The sequence below is a fragment of the Manihot esculenta genome, chromosome 10 (genome assembly GCF_001659605.2).
Source record: "Manihot esculenta cultivar AM560-2 chromosome 10, M.esculenta_v8, whole genome shotgun sequence".
Taxonomy (NCBI): Eukaryota; Viridiplantae; Streptophyta; class Magnoliopsida; order Malpighiales; family Euphorbiaceae; genus Manihot; species Manihot esculenta.
In genome coordinates this window covers 5010241-5023164 of record NC_035170.2, presented here as the reverse complement: position 1 = coordinate 5023164, position 12924 = coordinate 5010241, and the positions used below count along the sequence as shown (strand labels likewise).

General features: G+C 35.6%; 1 protein-coding gene across 1 annotated transcript; it reads left to right on the top strand.

The window, feature by feature from the left end:
• Positions 1-578: 578 nt before the first annotated feature.
• Positions 579-4641, top strand: LOC110625281 (aquaporin PIP2-1). The gene is made up of 4 exons (XM_021770890.2): positions 579-1009; positions 2211-2506; positions 3983-4123; positions 4240-4641. The coding sequence occupies exons 1-4, from the start codon at positions 706-708 to the stop codon at positions 4357-4359; spliced, it is 861 nt and encodes a 286-aa protein (XP_021626582.1). The 5' UTR covers positions 579-705; the 3' UTR covers positions 4360-4641.
• Positions 4642-12924: the final 8283 nt, after the last annotated feature.

The following is a 12924-nucleotide window of genomic DNA, read 5'->3' as shown; positions in this document are numbered from 1 at the left end:
GACAATTAAAGGGTTTATGTATAATTTTTTAATAAAAATCTTATAAAAAATAAAAATTTTGATTTTATAGTATATAAAATCTTTTTTTATAAAAAAATTAAGTTTTTCTATAAAAAAATTAACTTAACTAAAAAAAGCTAAATAATTAAATTATACATGTATATTAAAAAATTTATTATTAGAGAAATTTATTAATTAGTCTTTTAATTTAAAAAATATATTAAAATATTTATAAAATTTTTAAAAAATTACTAATAATTCTTCCACTAGTTTTATTGTTTAAGTATTTTAATATTTTATTAATTAATGTTTAATTTTTATAAAAATTATATTAATTAGTTTTTTTATATTTAAAATATTTTAATTTTTTTAATATATAAAAATAAAATTAACAAAAATATTAATTGGATGATTTTTTAAAATATTATAATATTTTAATATATTTTTTGAAAACCAATGGAATGAGCTTTTTTATACTACACAAACGCTAAATAATAATTTTTCTCTTGGGAGAAAAAAAAAAAAAAAAAAAAACTCTCACTCCCCGGTTCCCATATATACCCCTTCAGCTTTGCCCCTGTCTATCCTCACTCTCAAAGTCCATAGGCCAATCCTCCTCTCTCTCCCTCTCCCTCTCGCGTTCTCTCTGTACAGAGAACTTCTATTTTGTTTTCTCAGAAACTCATTTAAGCACAAGGATCGATCATGGCAAAGGGCATTACAGAGCCAGGATCATTCTCTTCCAAAGATTACCATGATCCACCTCCGGCTCCATTGATTGATCCGGCTGAGCTCACCCAGTGGTCGTTTTACAGAGCTCTGATTGCTGAATTTATAGCTACTTTGCTCTTCCTTTACATCACTGTTTTGACTGTGATTGGATACAAAAGCCAGACTGATCCTTCACTTAAGAATTCTGACTCTTGTGGCGGAGTTGGAATTCTAGGCATCGCTTGGGCTTTCGGCGGCATGATCTTTGTTCTTGTTTACTGCACTGCTGGTATTTCCGGTGAGCTACGATTTTCCTTCTCTTTCCTTCTTTTTTCCCCTCTTCTTTCCCTCTTCTTTTCAAATGGAAAATGGTTTTTGGGAATTTTTTATTATTTTTCTAGTTATTCAGTATTCAACAAGGAGTACTTGGAAGTTTTTGTTATCTCATCAAATTTTCTTGGGAAACAAACAAACAGAATATTATTTTCTTTGGTTCACTTTGCACTATCTTTAACGAATATTATAACCGTTTATCTTAAGCTAGATAAGCAAAAGTATTTGCCTTTCAACTTGAAAAAAGGAAAAAATAAAGAACAAAAAGCATTTTCCCTTTAAAGATTTTCTCAAGAAAAGTTGATGAGATTATATTCATTAGCCAAAGGACAGGGACACAGCCTTAGCTTGTCTTGTTGGAAGTTTATTACCGGATAAAAGTCCAAATTAACCCTTAAGTTTTAATTACAGTTCAAAATTTAAACGTCCAAATAAGTCTTAAAATAATAAAATATTATTTTTAATGATAAAATATTTTTTATTTTAAATATTAAAATAATTCAGTATTTTTTTTTCTGTTCTTTTATATTTTTAATTTTTATTTAACTAAAAATAGTGAATAACTTTTCATCTTTAAAATTAAAAAAAAAAATTATTACATTAAGACTTATTTGAACTTACAGATAAAGTTTAAGGTTTAATAAAAATTATCAAATAAATTAGGACTAATTTGTTTTGTGTTTTTTTTATATTTTAATTTTTATTTTAACTTAGTAAATAAAATTATAAAAATAATATTTTATTATATCAGGACTTATTTGAATTTATTGATAAAGTTTAAGGTTTGACAAAAAAAGATCAAATTAAGTTTATTTGAACTTTGATAACAAAAAAAATTAAGGGGCTGATTTGAATTTTTATATGTTTTTATATTTTAAAAATTAAATTAATTTAGTATTCAAATTTTCATGATTAAGTTTTTTTAATTTATTTTTCATTAATATTTTAGAATAAATTAATTATTTACTTTTTAGATATGGTAAACATTTACAATTTATTTTCTTATTTTATTACATACATGTCTATTAATTTATTTAGTTGATCCATTAATATTCTGGTAACTATAGCAAAATAGTTGCAAAACTAGGGACCAAATGATAGTTTACCTTTTCTTCTTTTGTTAGCGCATTTTAGCAGAGGCTGACGTACTTTTCTAATCTGTACAGGAGGGCACATTAACCCAGCAGTGACATTCGGGTTATTCCTGGCCCGAAAGGTCTCGTTGGTACGGGCTGTGATGTACATGGTGGCCCAGTGCTTAGGAGCCATATCGGGTGTGGGATTGGTGAAGGCGTTCCAAAGGTCCCACTATAAGAGGTATGGTGGTGGGGCCAACACTTTAGCTGATGGGTACAGCACAGGCGTTGGATTAGGTGCTGAGATTATCGGGACCTTTGTTTTAGTGTACACAGTGTTCTCTGCCACAGATCCCAAGAGGAGTGCCAGAGACTCCCATGTGCCTGTACGTACAAAAACATCTCTCATTAACTCCCTTGTCCTTTTTTTTTTTACTATTAAATACTAATTAATAACCTCTTCAATTTTTCACCCGAACAAGTTATATATATTTTTTTAAATTTAAATGTATTCAGTAACTTAGTAATACATCTATATTTAATGTGTTAAAAATTAAAATTTATTATTTACAAGAATAACCTAATTTTGAAAGAATTATCATTAGATCCCTAAATTTTTTTAAAAATTTATTAGTTCATCCATATAATTTTGAAACCCAATTAAAAAGCATTTTAGCATTTTGAAATACATTTATTTAATTCTTAATTGACAGATTCCGATAGAATTAATATTAAAAATCTATAAATCTTTTAATATAATTTTTGTTTGCAAAATATGACTGATTCTTCTACTATATGACCCCACTTAATTTATGGTTATAACAACCTAATTTCTTGCCTTTGCCTCAAGGTAACTGCAAATATTGCTTAGAAGTTAATATTATGCTAATAGTCTTCATATAAGATACTAGAACTCTAGGGTTAGGGGGGTAGGAACCATTAATGTATATTTGAAAACTGAAAAGTAAAGTCTTATACATATTAATTTTAATCAAAATTCAAATTTATGTAAAAAGAAAAATAAGGATAGCGTACACTCTTAAAATTCGTTGAACCTTTTAAAATAAAATCTAAATTTGACTTTTAAAAATGATATAATTGAAAGAAACGACTATAAATTTAAATAAATTAGTCTTTTATAAATTCTAAAATAGATAGAATTGAATATCCGGTCAAATAAAAAAAAATTATTACAAAGAAGATGATATGCTTAAAATGTAAATTCAAGATATAGAAGATTTAAGCTTTATCATTCATTAGTTTCAATAATGGAAAAAGGTAGGACAACAATCACAAAAAATTTTATAAATGAGAAAAAATTGAAAAATAAAAGTAATTGGGATGATATATTATAAAAATTATTAGATGGGTATCAGTTAAATTTTCTAACCCACTTGAAAAGATAATAATAAAGCAGATAAGAAAACAACATGAACATAAGCATGCGTGTGGGTCCTTTGGCGCTTGTGGTTGCCGCAAAAAGGTTTTTCAGTGCCATTTTCTCGTCTTGTTTCTTTCTTTCAATAAGTGAATTCTACTGTTTTTGGCCTTTTTGCAATGGAGATGCATTGTTTTTTCTTAGCTCTTCTGATTTAGATGTGCTAGCTATAGTAGTATGTACAAGAGAAGATTCCTAATTATCTAATGAAGTCCCCATCATAAACCTATATGTTTGCTTAGGAGTGAACATTCAAGATTTTATTTAAAATTAAACATACTCAAATAAATTGAAAATTAAAATTTAAATATTTATGAAAATTGAATTGAAACCAAATTGAATTTGTGAACTGATTCGATATGATCAGTTAATTCGATTTCAAGCTGCTACTGGTGATTGACAAATTACTTAAATATATAATTAGGTTTTGGCTCCACTTCCAATTGGATTTGCTGTATTCATGGTTCACTTGGCCACCATTCCAATCACTGGCACTGGCATCAATCCAGCCAGGAGTCTAGGAGCTGCTGTTATCTACAACCAGGACAAGGCCTGGGATGACCAAGTCAGTACACATATACAGATCCATATTTCATTAGAAAGAATTAATTATCCTAATTACTTTTGCAAAAGGGTGCTTGATTTTCTTCTTAAATTATTATTATTGTTTTTTTCTTGCAGTGGATATTTTGGGTTGGACCCTTCATTGGTGCAGCCATTGCAGCATTCTATCACCAATTCATCTTGAGGGCTGGTGCAGTGAAGGCTCTTGGGTCATTCAGGAGCAACCCCACTGTTTAAGAGAAGACTTTTTGTCAAAAGGAAATAATAATGAGATGAAGCAAGAGCATATGTTGGTTGGTTGGTTTGTTAAAAATCATGAAAAGGAGAGAGAGTTGAAATTAAAGGATTATGGAATATTTGGTTTTGTAGTAAGGTTATGATGGTTTCCTAGTTAGTTCATCCTCTATTGTCTATTTTTTTTTTCCATGCAATTATTATGCTTGTAAGAAAATTTAGGGTATTTGGTCAAGTCTTTTGTTGCTTGTCTTAAAAGATTAAGATGTGCATGTGTTATTATGAGCTCTTTTTCCCCAATATCAAATTCCTTTCCAAGTAATGGAGCACCACAAAAATAACAATAATTACAAATCAACCGTAAAATTATGAGGGGAAAGATATGAGGTGCTTGTGTTGATATTATAATTAACTTAATAATTATTAGATTAAACTTTGCTTCTAAATTTGTGTATTCAATATATATACTATAATTAATGCACAAATTTCACATTGGCATATGTACTAGCCTCTGGTATAACTGTTACCTAAGAATGAGTGATTCTGTTTTGATTCTGGGAGAGACGTTATAGGGAGCTGGTTTTGTAATTTGGAATTATTCAGAATACTATAACTAGAATCTGCACAAGAGAGCTTCATTTTCTTGCTCTGTGCTTCTTGATGATCTAGATCCAGAAAATAGGATTTTGCAATGAGTTTTGTAAAACTGGAAAAACTTAGATCTAGGAAGGATATTTCTCCTTTTATATGTTTCATTTTGTCTGCTAGTGACATATTAACTGAACATGTATCATTGGACCATCTGTTCCTGCTACGTTGATATGGACGTACGAGGGAATCAGATCTCTGTCCCATGCATAACGGCCCCTGATTCTCTCCAGACGCGCATGCGGATGGTCCCACAAGGCAAAAGGGTTGAACTCTTTCGGGTTCTGAGCTGGGCCGGAGGATGAGGTTAAAATTAGGCCCGGAGGGGATCTGTCCATCAGGCCGGAAAAGCTAAGCCGGCCTGTTTGAAGAAACGGACTGGAGCCCGGTCTTTGAACTGAATGGACTGGGCCTGGGCCTGATTCTTGAGGGGCTTAGAAGCCTTCAGATTATAAGCTGCTCTAATGGGCCTGACCTTAGATCGGGGTGAAGAAACCGGTCATCACCTCCTAAAATTTTTTGTGATTTATTCGTGTGGTACCAGAGCTAACAATGCTCGAAAATGGCTGAAGGAACCAGGTCGCATAAATGGAGGAAAGAAATGGTACTTAATTTTAGAATCTAAGAAGAGATGGGAGGCAAGGATGGAATCAAGGTTGCAAGAGATAGTTAACCATTGAAAGAGTTCATCATTAGCAATCCTAGAGTAGAGCATTAAGGAGGAGGGTCTCATACTGCTGAATAATAATATGATGGAGAGCAGATTCAAGTTGAAAGTAACAAAGATGGGAAAAACCATTGGGGCAGTAGCACAAAGTTAGAATTTCCAAAGTTTAATGGAGAAGGATTGGAAGGCTGGTTGTTGAGGAGTGAATATTTTTTTGAAATAGGAAAGATTGCTCCTGAAAACAGAGTGAAAATGGCAGCTATGCATTTGGAGGGTAGAGCAATACGATGACACTAAGGCTATATTAGGACACATGGAACTGCAGTTTATACAGATTTGGGATGCTTATGTGAGACAGTTGGGAGCTTGATTTGGAAGTCATGCCTTTGATGACCCATTAGCTGAGTTAAGAAATTTGAAGCAGAGTGATTCTTTGCAAGATTATTTGAATGTCTATTATGAGATCTATCTAAAAGTAGGTATTAGTGAAGGACAATATACAGTCCCAACTCTCAAAATAGCTACCAAAGACTACTTACCATAACCACATCTACCACGTTACCCAGGCAAAACTCCATTATAAAAAACCAAACACCAAACCAAAGCACTTGTACTAAATCCAGCCCAATCAACACTGCTAAAACCACCAAATCTTTCCTTACTAGTAAAGAGATGGACGAAAAAAAGAGCAAAAAAATTAGTATTTTTGGTGTGATGAAAGGTATGTACCTGACCACAAATATAAGAAAAGGTAGTTATACATCTTGCAAGTGGAGGAGATTATTGAAGAAGAAGAAGAATTAGAGGCAATGGTTAAAGAGATAGAAGAAAGTGATGATGCTATGCAAGAAGGACAACTTTCTTTGAATGCAATGTGGGGTTCTAGGCAGGGGCGGAGGAGGGTACGGCAAGGGGGCACGTGCCGTACCGGTGACTGGAAAATGCTTTAAAGGAGGATGAAGGTGCCGCAGCGGCGCAGCCGATGGTGCCGCAGCAGTGCGTCGGTGCCCTGCCAAAGGGAAGCTCCTCCCTCCACCCCTTCTAGGAGTAACCAAACTAGGTAGTTATAGGAAGATGAGACTGTACATCCTTATAGATACGAGCAGCACTCATAATTTCATTAATGAAGGTACTGTGAAGCAGCTAATGGGGAAGTGTAGGAAATTAATGGGTTGTGGGTTGAGGTCGTTAATGGTCAAGACTTGAAGTGTAAGCATGTGCATAGAAATTTCAAATGGCAGATGCAAAGGCAATCATTTCAAGCAGACATGTAGCTTTTGCCCTTAGAAAGTTATGATTTAATCTTAGACATTCAATGGCTTAAGACTTTAGGTAATATTATCAAAATATAAATAAATGAGATCTATATATTTAATAAATAAATTTCATTATACCTTGAAGATATCTAAAAGAAAAATCCGTTATGTGGGAAATTATTTCATCTAAAATTAAAAATAGTTTTTTTAATTTTTGTTACTTAATTTTTAAAATTATTTTTCTAAAACTATTTATATAAAAATAAGTTTATAAATTTTTATATAAAAACAAGTAACAACATATTTTTTTGAAATATGATATTTAATAATGAAGTAAGAATAATAAATAAATATAAATGAATAATAAATTATTTTTATAAAAATATATGATATTATAATAAAAAAATAATTTCTATTTAATTTTTATAGTATTAATAGTAAAATGATGCTGTTTGGACTCCATGATAAAGCATAGAAAATAAACCATTAGATGATTTCATACCGGCCAGATTTGATCCTTTAATACTCTTTATAGTCATGAAAATAATTATATTATATATATATTTTTATAAATAAACCTGACTTTTATAGATTAGCACAATATTAAAAATTAAAAATATTTTATAGATTAGCACAATATTAGAAATTAAAAATATAATATGGATCATGGTGATTTAATTAATAATAAAATTTATTTATAGTATTATTCGAAATAAATATAGAGGATATGTTAAAAAATTTAATAATTTGCAGGGTATTTTGACTAAAAATTTTAATTTCAAATTTTATAAGAGAAATTTAAGTTTTTTTTTTTTAATGTTTTTATTATAACTTCGATATAAAGGATATGTAAAAAAATTTAATAACTTTGTGGGAGGTATTTTTATTGATAATTTTAATTTTGAATTTTATAAGAAAAATTAAAAAATTTTTTTATTGTTATAACTTCGATCACTGTAAACAAATTTAAAAGTATACCCTCCTAATCATAAAAAACTATTTTTTAATTTTATTAATAAAATTAATAATTATATAATTAAAATCCACACAATACACAAGTGTCTACTAAATATAAATTTGATTTAGGTAAAAGTAGGTATTATATTTAATTTAGGTCAAATTACAAAAATATGTCCAACCCTTTCATGTTATGATGTTATAATCCAAAAGTTTACATTTTTAAAATTTTATTAAAAAGAATCAAAATTTTAATTTCCTTTCTTAACTTTTTTACATCCAAATTGAGAATCAATTTATCCATAATTTTGTTTTAATAATAAATGACTATTAAATAGTGATGAGATTTAGTGTTAATAAGGATAGATGATGCGAGTAAAACCATGGTTAAAAATTTTAATAAATTATGAATATCAAAATAAAATTTAAAAATAATTGATGATAAAGATATTGATATTGTTGCACGATATTAAGTATATCGAAATAAATTTCAGATGTCTTAAATTATATTTTTTAATCTCATTTAAAAAAATATTGATATTGTTAAACCAATTAAAAAATAAAATAATTGGACAAATTTACAATAATATTTCACACTTTCAAAAAGTTTGAAAATAATTTTTACAAAATGTAGCTGCTTATTTAAATATTTAGACTAGATTATAAAAATACAGAAAATTTAGCTTACTTTTGTGTTAGGCATTTAATTTATTAATTTCTTTTTAAATTTTGACGTGCTTCTTCCTTCCTTCTTTTCTCTTTATTTCTTTCTTTCTGTTTTTTTTTTCTTCTTCTTCTGTGCTTTGCAAATTAAAATGTTAGGAGAAAAGGAAAAGAAGAGTTTGGAGGAATTTAATTTTGTGGTAGTTAATTAAATGCCATATAAAATTGGGAAATTTTGATTTCAAGAACTCTTATAAAATGTCTTCTAAAATTTAGCAAATATTATATGTAGGTATTCTTAATTTAAAATTTTATACTTAAAGTGATGACCGCTGGATTTCTTCACCCCAGAACAGGGGCTTGACCACAGCCAAAGGCCCATGACACAGAGGCCCACGTACTTGATACCCCCCAACAAGCCTGGCTCATTCCAGCTTCCGGGCCGGGCTCGACCAAGCTTCCTCACTCAGTCCAGCCTGATCCCTGACCAGCAGACCCCTCTCAGGCCCAGCGTCCAGCCCAACTCTCGGCCCAGCCCGGGGTCCAGAACAGTACTCACCAGACAGCCTGGCAGATCCGCTCGAACGTACGCATGAGGAGAATCAGAGACCGTTACGCATGTAACAGGCAGCTGATACCCTAGTACACCCGAATCTGTATGGCAGAGACGCGTGGCCCAATCCTGGAGAGACCTTTACACGTCACCAGCAAGCAAGACAATGTATAAAAGAGGAGTCCCCTCCTCAGAAAGTTTTAAGCCTTATTCTGTAACACAAAACCCTTGAAAAACCCTATTCTATTGGATCTCAGATCATCAATTGGCGCCGTCTGTGGGAAACGAAGGAGATCTTTTCATCACCGGAGTTTTCACTTTCAAACCCCACTGAGATCCACAATGGCAAACCACCAAGAAAGTAACCTTAATATTCCAAATGACTTAAGCTCCGCCCAAGAGGGGCAGCAGTTCTCTTTTTCTAGCCCTACGACGTTAAATAACCAAACACCCATCTCTCTTAATCCCTCGCCAGGCTTGGCAGGGAATACTCCCACCATGACCCTGTCTAACCAAGACATTCAAACCATGGCTCTCCAGCTACAAACCACTGCTCACTGGTTGGGGCAGATAATGCAACAAAGGGGACTTAGCACCCCAGTAAACGCACTCCCAGTAGTGGAGGAACCCAGAACCGATGAACCCCGACCCACCTCTATCCGCCTCCAAACTAACAACCACGATGCCGGAGAAGAGGAAGAACCGGAGGCCCGAATCCATGGGAGAAGGGCAAGAGAGATGATAGAAAATGAAGAGGTGGACGACTATTCTGCTGAAACAACCAGGGAAACGGGAACTGAAACAGAGGAGGAAGAATGTAGTTTGGGCAAAAGATCCAACCCAGAAGACGAGAAAATGAACCAAAAACTGAAAAGGTTGAAGGAGCAGCTCCTAGCCGAGCTAGGTAAGAAAGATCAGAGTCAAACCTCCTTGCCTACTTCTTCTCCCTTCTCAAAGGTAATGCAGCAGGAGACCGTTCCCAAAAAGTTTATGATGCCGCCGATGGCGGCCTATAATGGGGCTGGAAACCCGAGAGAACATGTCATGAACTATAAGACCTTCATGGAGTTGCAAACTCTGTCAGATGCTCTGATGTGCAAGGTGTTCCCAACAACGCTCTCGGGACCAGCGAGGGCATGGTTCAACAGCCTGGAGGCCGGAAGCATTAAAAGTTTTGGAGACCTTGCCCTCCGCTTCATTAGCCGGTTCGTAGCCGGTTCGTAGCCGGGGTGCCAGCAGATAGGAAGACAAGCTATCTGGAAACAGTTAGGCAAAAAGCTGGTGAATCTCTCAGAGAGTATGTCGCCCGTTTCAATACGGAGGCCCTGCAGATTCCCGAGCTCGACGAAGGAAGGGCGGTAGAGGCCATGCAAAAGGGAACAACCTATGCCGAGTTCTTTGGTTCTTTGAGCAGGAAACCTCCGACCTCACTGGCCGAGTTGATGAAGAGGGCGGAAAAGTACATAAGGCAGGATGACGCCTTAGTAACGAGTAGATTTGCCAAAGGGGTGGCAGGAAAAGAGAAAGCCCCGGAGGAAGGAAGGCTGGAGAAACACGAGAAGAAGCGTGGGAAGAGGCCTGAGCCATATAAGCAGGCCTGGGAAAGAAGGGATCAAAGGCCCCCCCCTCCTCCCAGGGCTCATGAACCACGAGTGCTCCCCCCTTGGGTTCCTGAGAAGCCTACTCCCCTCAACGCTTCCAGAGCCGAAGTGCTCATGGCAGTCCAGGATAAGGAGTTCCTCCAGTGGCCTAAACCCATGAGGTCGGAAGCAGATCAGAGGAATCCTGACAAGTATTGTCAGTACCACCGGACACATGGCCACGATACAAATAACTGTTTTCAGTTAATCACAGAGATTGAAAGATTGATAAAAAGGGGGCATCTCAAAAATTTTGTGAAGAAACCGGAGGGGCAGAGGCCTCCGCCCAGTCCGGCAGCCCAGATGCCCAGGAGAACCGGAGCTGGACCAGTGAATGATGGGTCTAGTGGGACTATTAATATGATTGTTGGAGGAACTGGAGGACGGATGAGCCGTCGAGGAAAGAAGAGAAACCGGGAAGGAGAGATCAGCAATGGCGAGGTCATGCAGATCTTTGAACACTCACCCATGGCCATCGTTTTCTCTTCAGAAGATGCACAGGGCATTCAGATGCCCCATGATGACGCGCTTGTTATTGAAGCAGTCATTCATAATTTTCGGGTGAAGAAGGTTCTGGTGGATGATGGGAGTAAGGTCAATCTATTGCCATATCGGGTTTTCCAGCAGATGGGAATCCCGGAGGAACAGCTGGTTCGGGACCAGTCACCCATCAAAGGGATCGGAGGAGCACCGGTATTTGTAGAAGGGAAGGTGAAGCTGGCCCTTACCTTGGGAGAAGCACCCAGAGCTCGCACCCATCATGAGGTGTTTTTGGTGGTTAAACTCCCACTGAGTTACAATGCGATTTTAGGGAGGCCGGCGTTGTTTAGCTTTGAAGCTGTCACCAGCATCAGGTATTTGGCACTCAAGTTTCCAACGGAAGAAGGAGTGGGAATGGTTCGGGGCAGCCAGGAAGAAGCAAGGGCGGTATACTTGGCCACAGTAACAGAACCGAGCTCAACTGGAGAAGCACTCGACTCGGAAGTTCTGGAGGTCAGAGATGAAACAAAAGAAGCCCGGACAGAGCCAGTTGGAGAATTGGAGACCTTCCCCTTATCAGAAGCAGATGCAAGCAAGATTTTCAGTCTTAATGCCAACCTCACCAAAGAACAAAAAGGTGAAGTCATGACTCTGATCCGAGGTCACGCGTCGACCTTGGCATGGAAGCCCTCAGACATGCCAGGAATTGACCCCAAAGTGATGACACACCGATTGAATGTCCTCCCCGAGGCCAGACCAGTGAAGCAAAAGAAGAGAGTAGTAGGAAGAGAAAAACAGCAAGCCACCCGGGAGGAAGTGCAGAAGTTAGAAGAAGCAGGCTTTATTAGGGAAGTAATGTACCCACAATGGTTGGCAAATCCTGTGTTAGTCAAAAAAGCCAATGGCAAATACAGGATGTGCATAGATTTCACCGACCTAAATAAAGCCTGCCCCAAAGATTGTTACCCCCTCCCCGATATTAATAAAATGGTCGATTCAACGGCCGGATTTGATTATATGTCTTCTTTGGATGCTATGTCTGGTTATCACCAAATCCCAATGGAGAAGTCGGATGAGGAGAAAACCTCATTTATAACTGAAGACGGGACTTACTGCTACAAAGCTATGCCTTTCGGATTAAGAAACGCCGGGGCAACTTACCAACGATTAATGAATAAAATCTTTAAGAACCAGATTGGCAGGAATGTAGAAGTGTATGTGGATGACATGGTGGTTAAAAGTTCAACTTTTCAACAACACATAGCAGATCTAAGGGAGATATTTGGGGTGTTAGATCAATACAGAATGAAGTTAAACCCAGCAAAATGTGCTTTTTTAATCAGGGGAGGAAAGTTCTTGGGATACATGGTGAGTGGAAGAGGCATTGAGCCTAATCCGGAGAAAGTAGAAGCCATATTGAATATGCCAGAGCCGACCTGCGTAAGGGACGTCCAGAGATTAACCGGGAGAGTGGTGGCGCTTAACCGATTTATGTCGAAGTCAGCAGAAAAGTGTTTACCATTCTTCAAAAAGTTGAGAAAGGTACCAAACTTCAAATGGACGGAAGACTGCCAAAAAGCTTTCGCGGAACTTAAGAAATATCTTAGCTCGCCTCACGTGCTCAGCAGTCCCATAAAAGGGGAAGAGCTTCTGATATATTTGGCAGCCTCAGAATAGGCAATCAGCGCGGTACTAGTAAGGGTA

Excerpts from the sequence above, each read along its gene's own strand:
- LOC110625281 (XM_021770890.2), top strand. The coding sequence starts at position 706 with ATGGCAAAGGGCATTACAGAGCCAGGATCATTCTCTTCCAAAGATTAC. Across the intron at positions 2,507-3,982 it reads CCAGAGACTCCCATGTGCCT|GTTTTGGCTCCACTTCCAAT; the intron begins GTACGTACAAAA and ends ATATATAATTAG. Across the intron at positions 4,124-4,239 it reads ACAAGGCCTGGGATGACCAA|TGGATATTTTGGGTTGGACC; the intron begins GTCAGTACACAT and ends TTTTTCTTGCAG.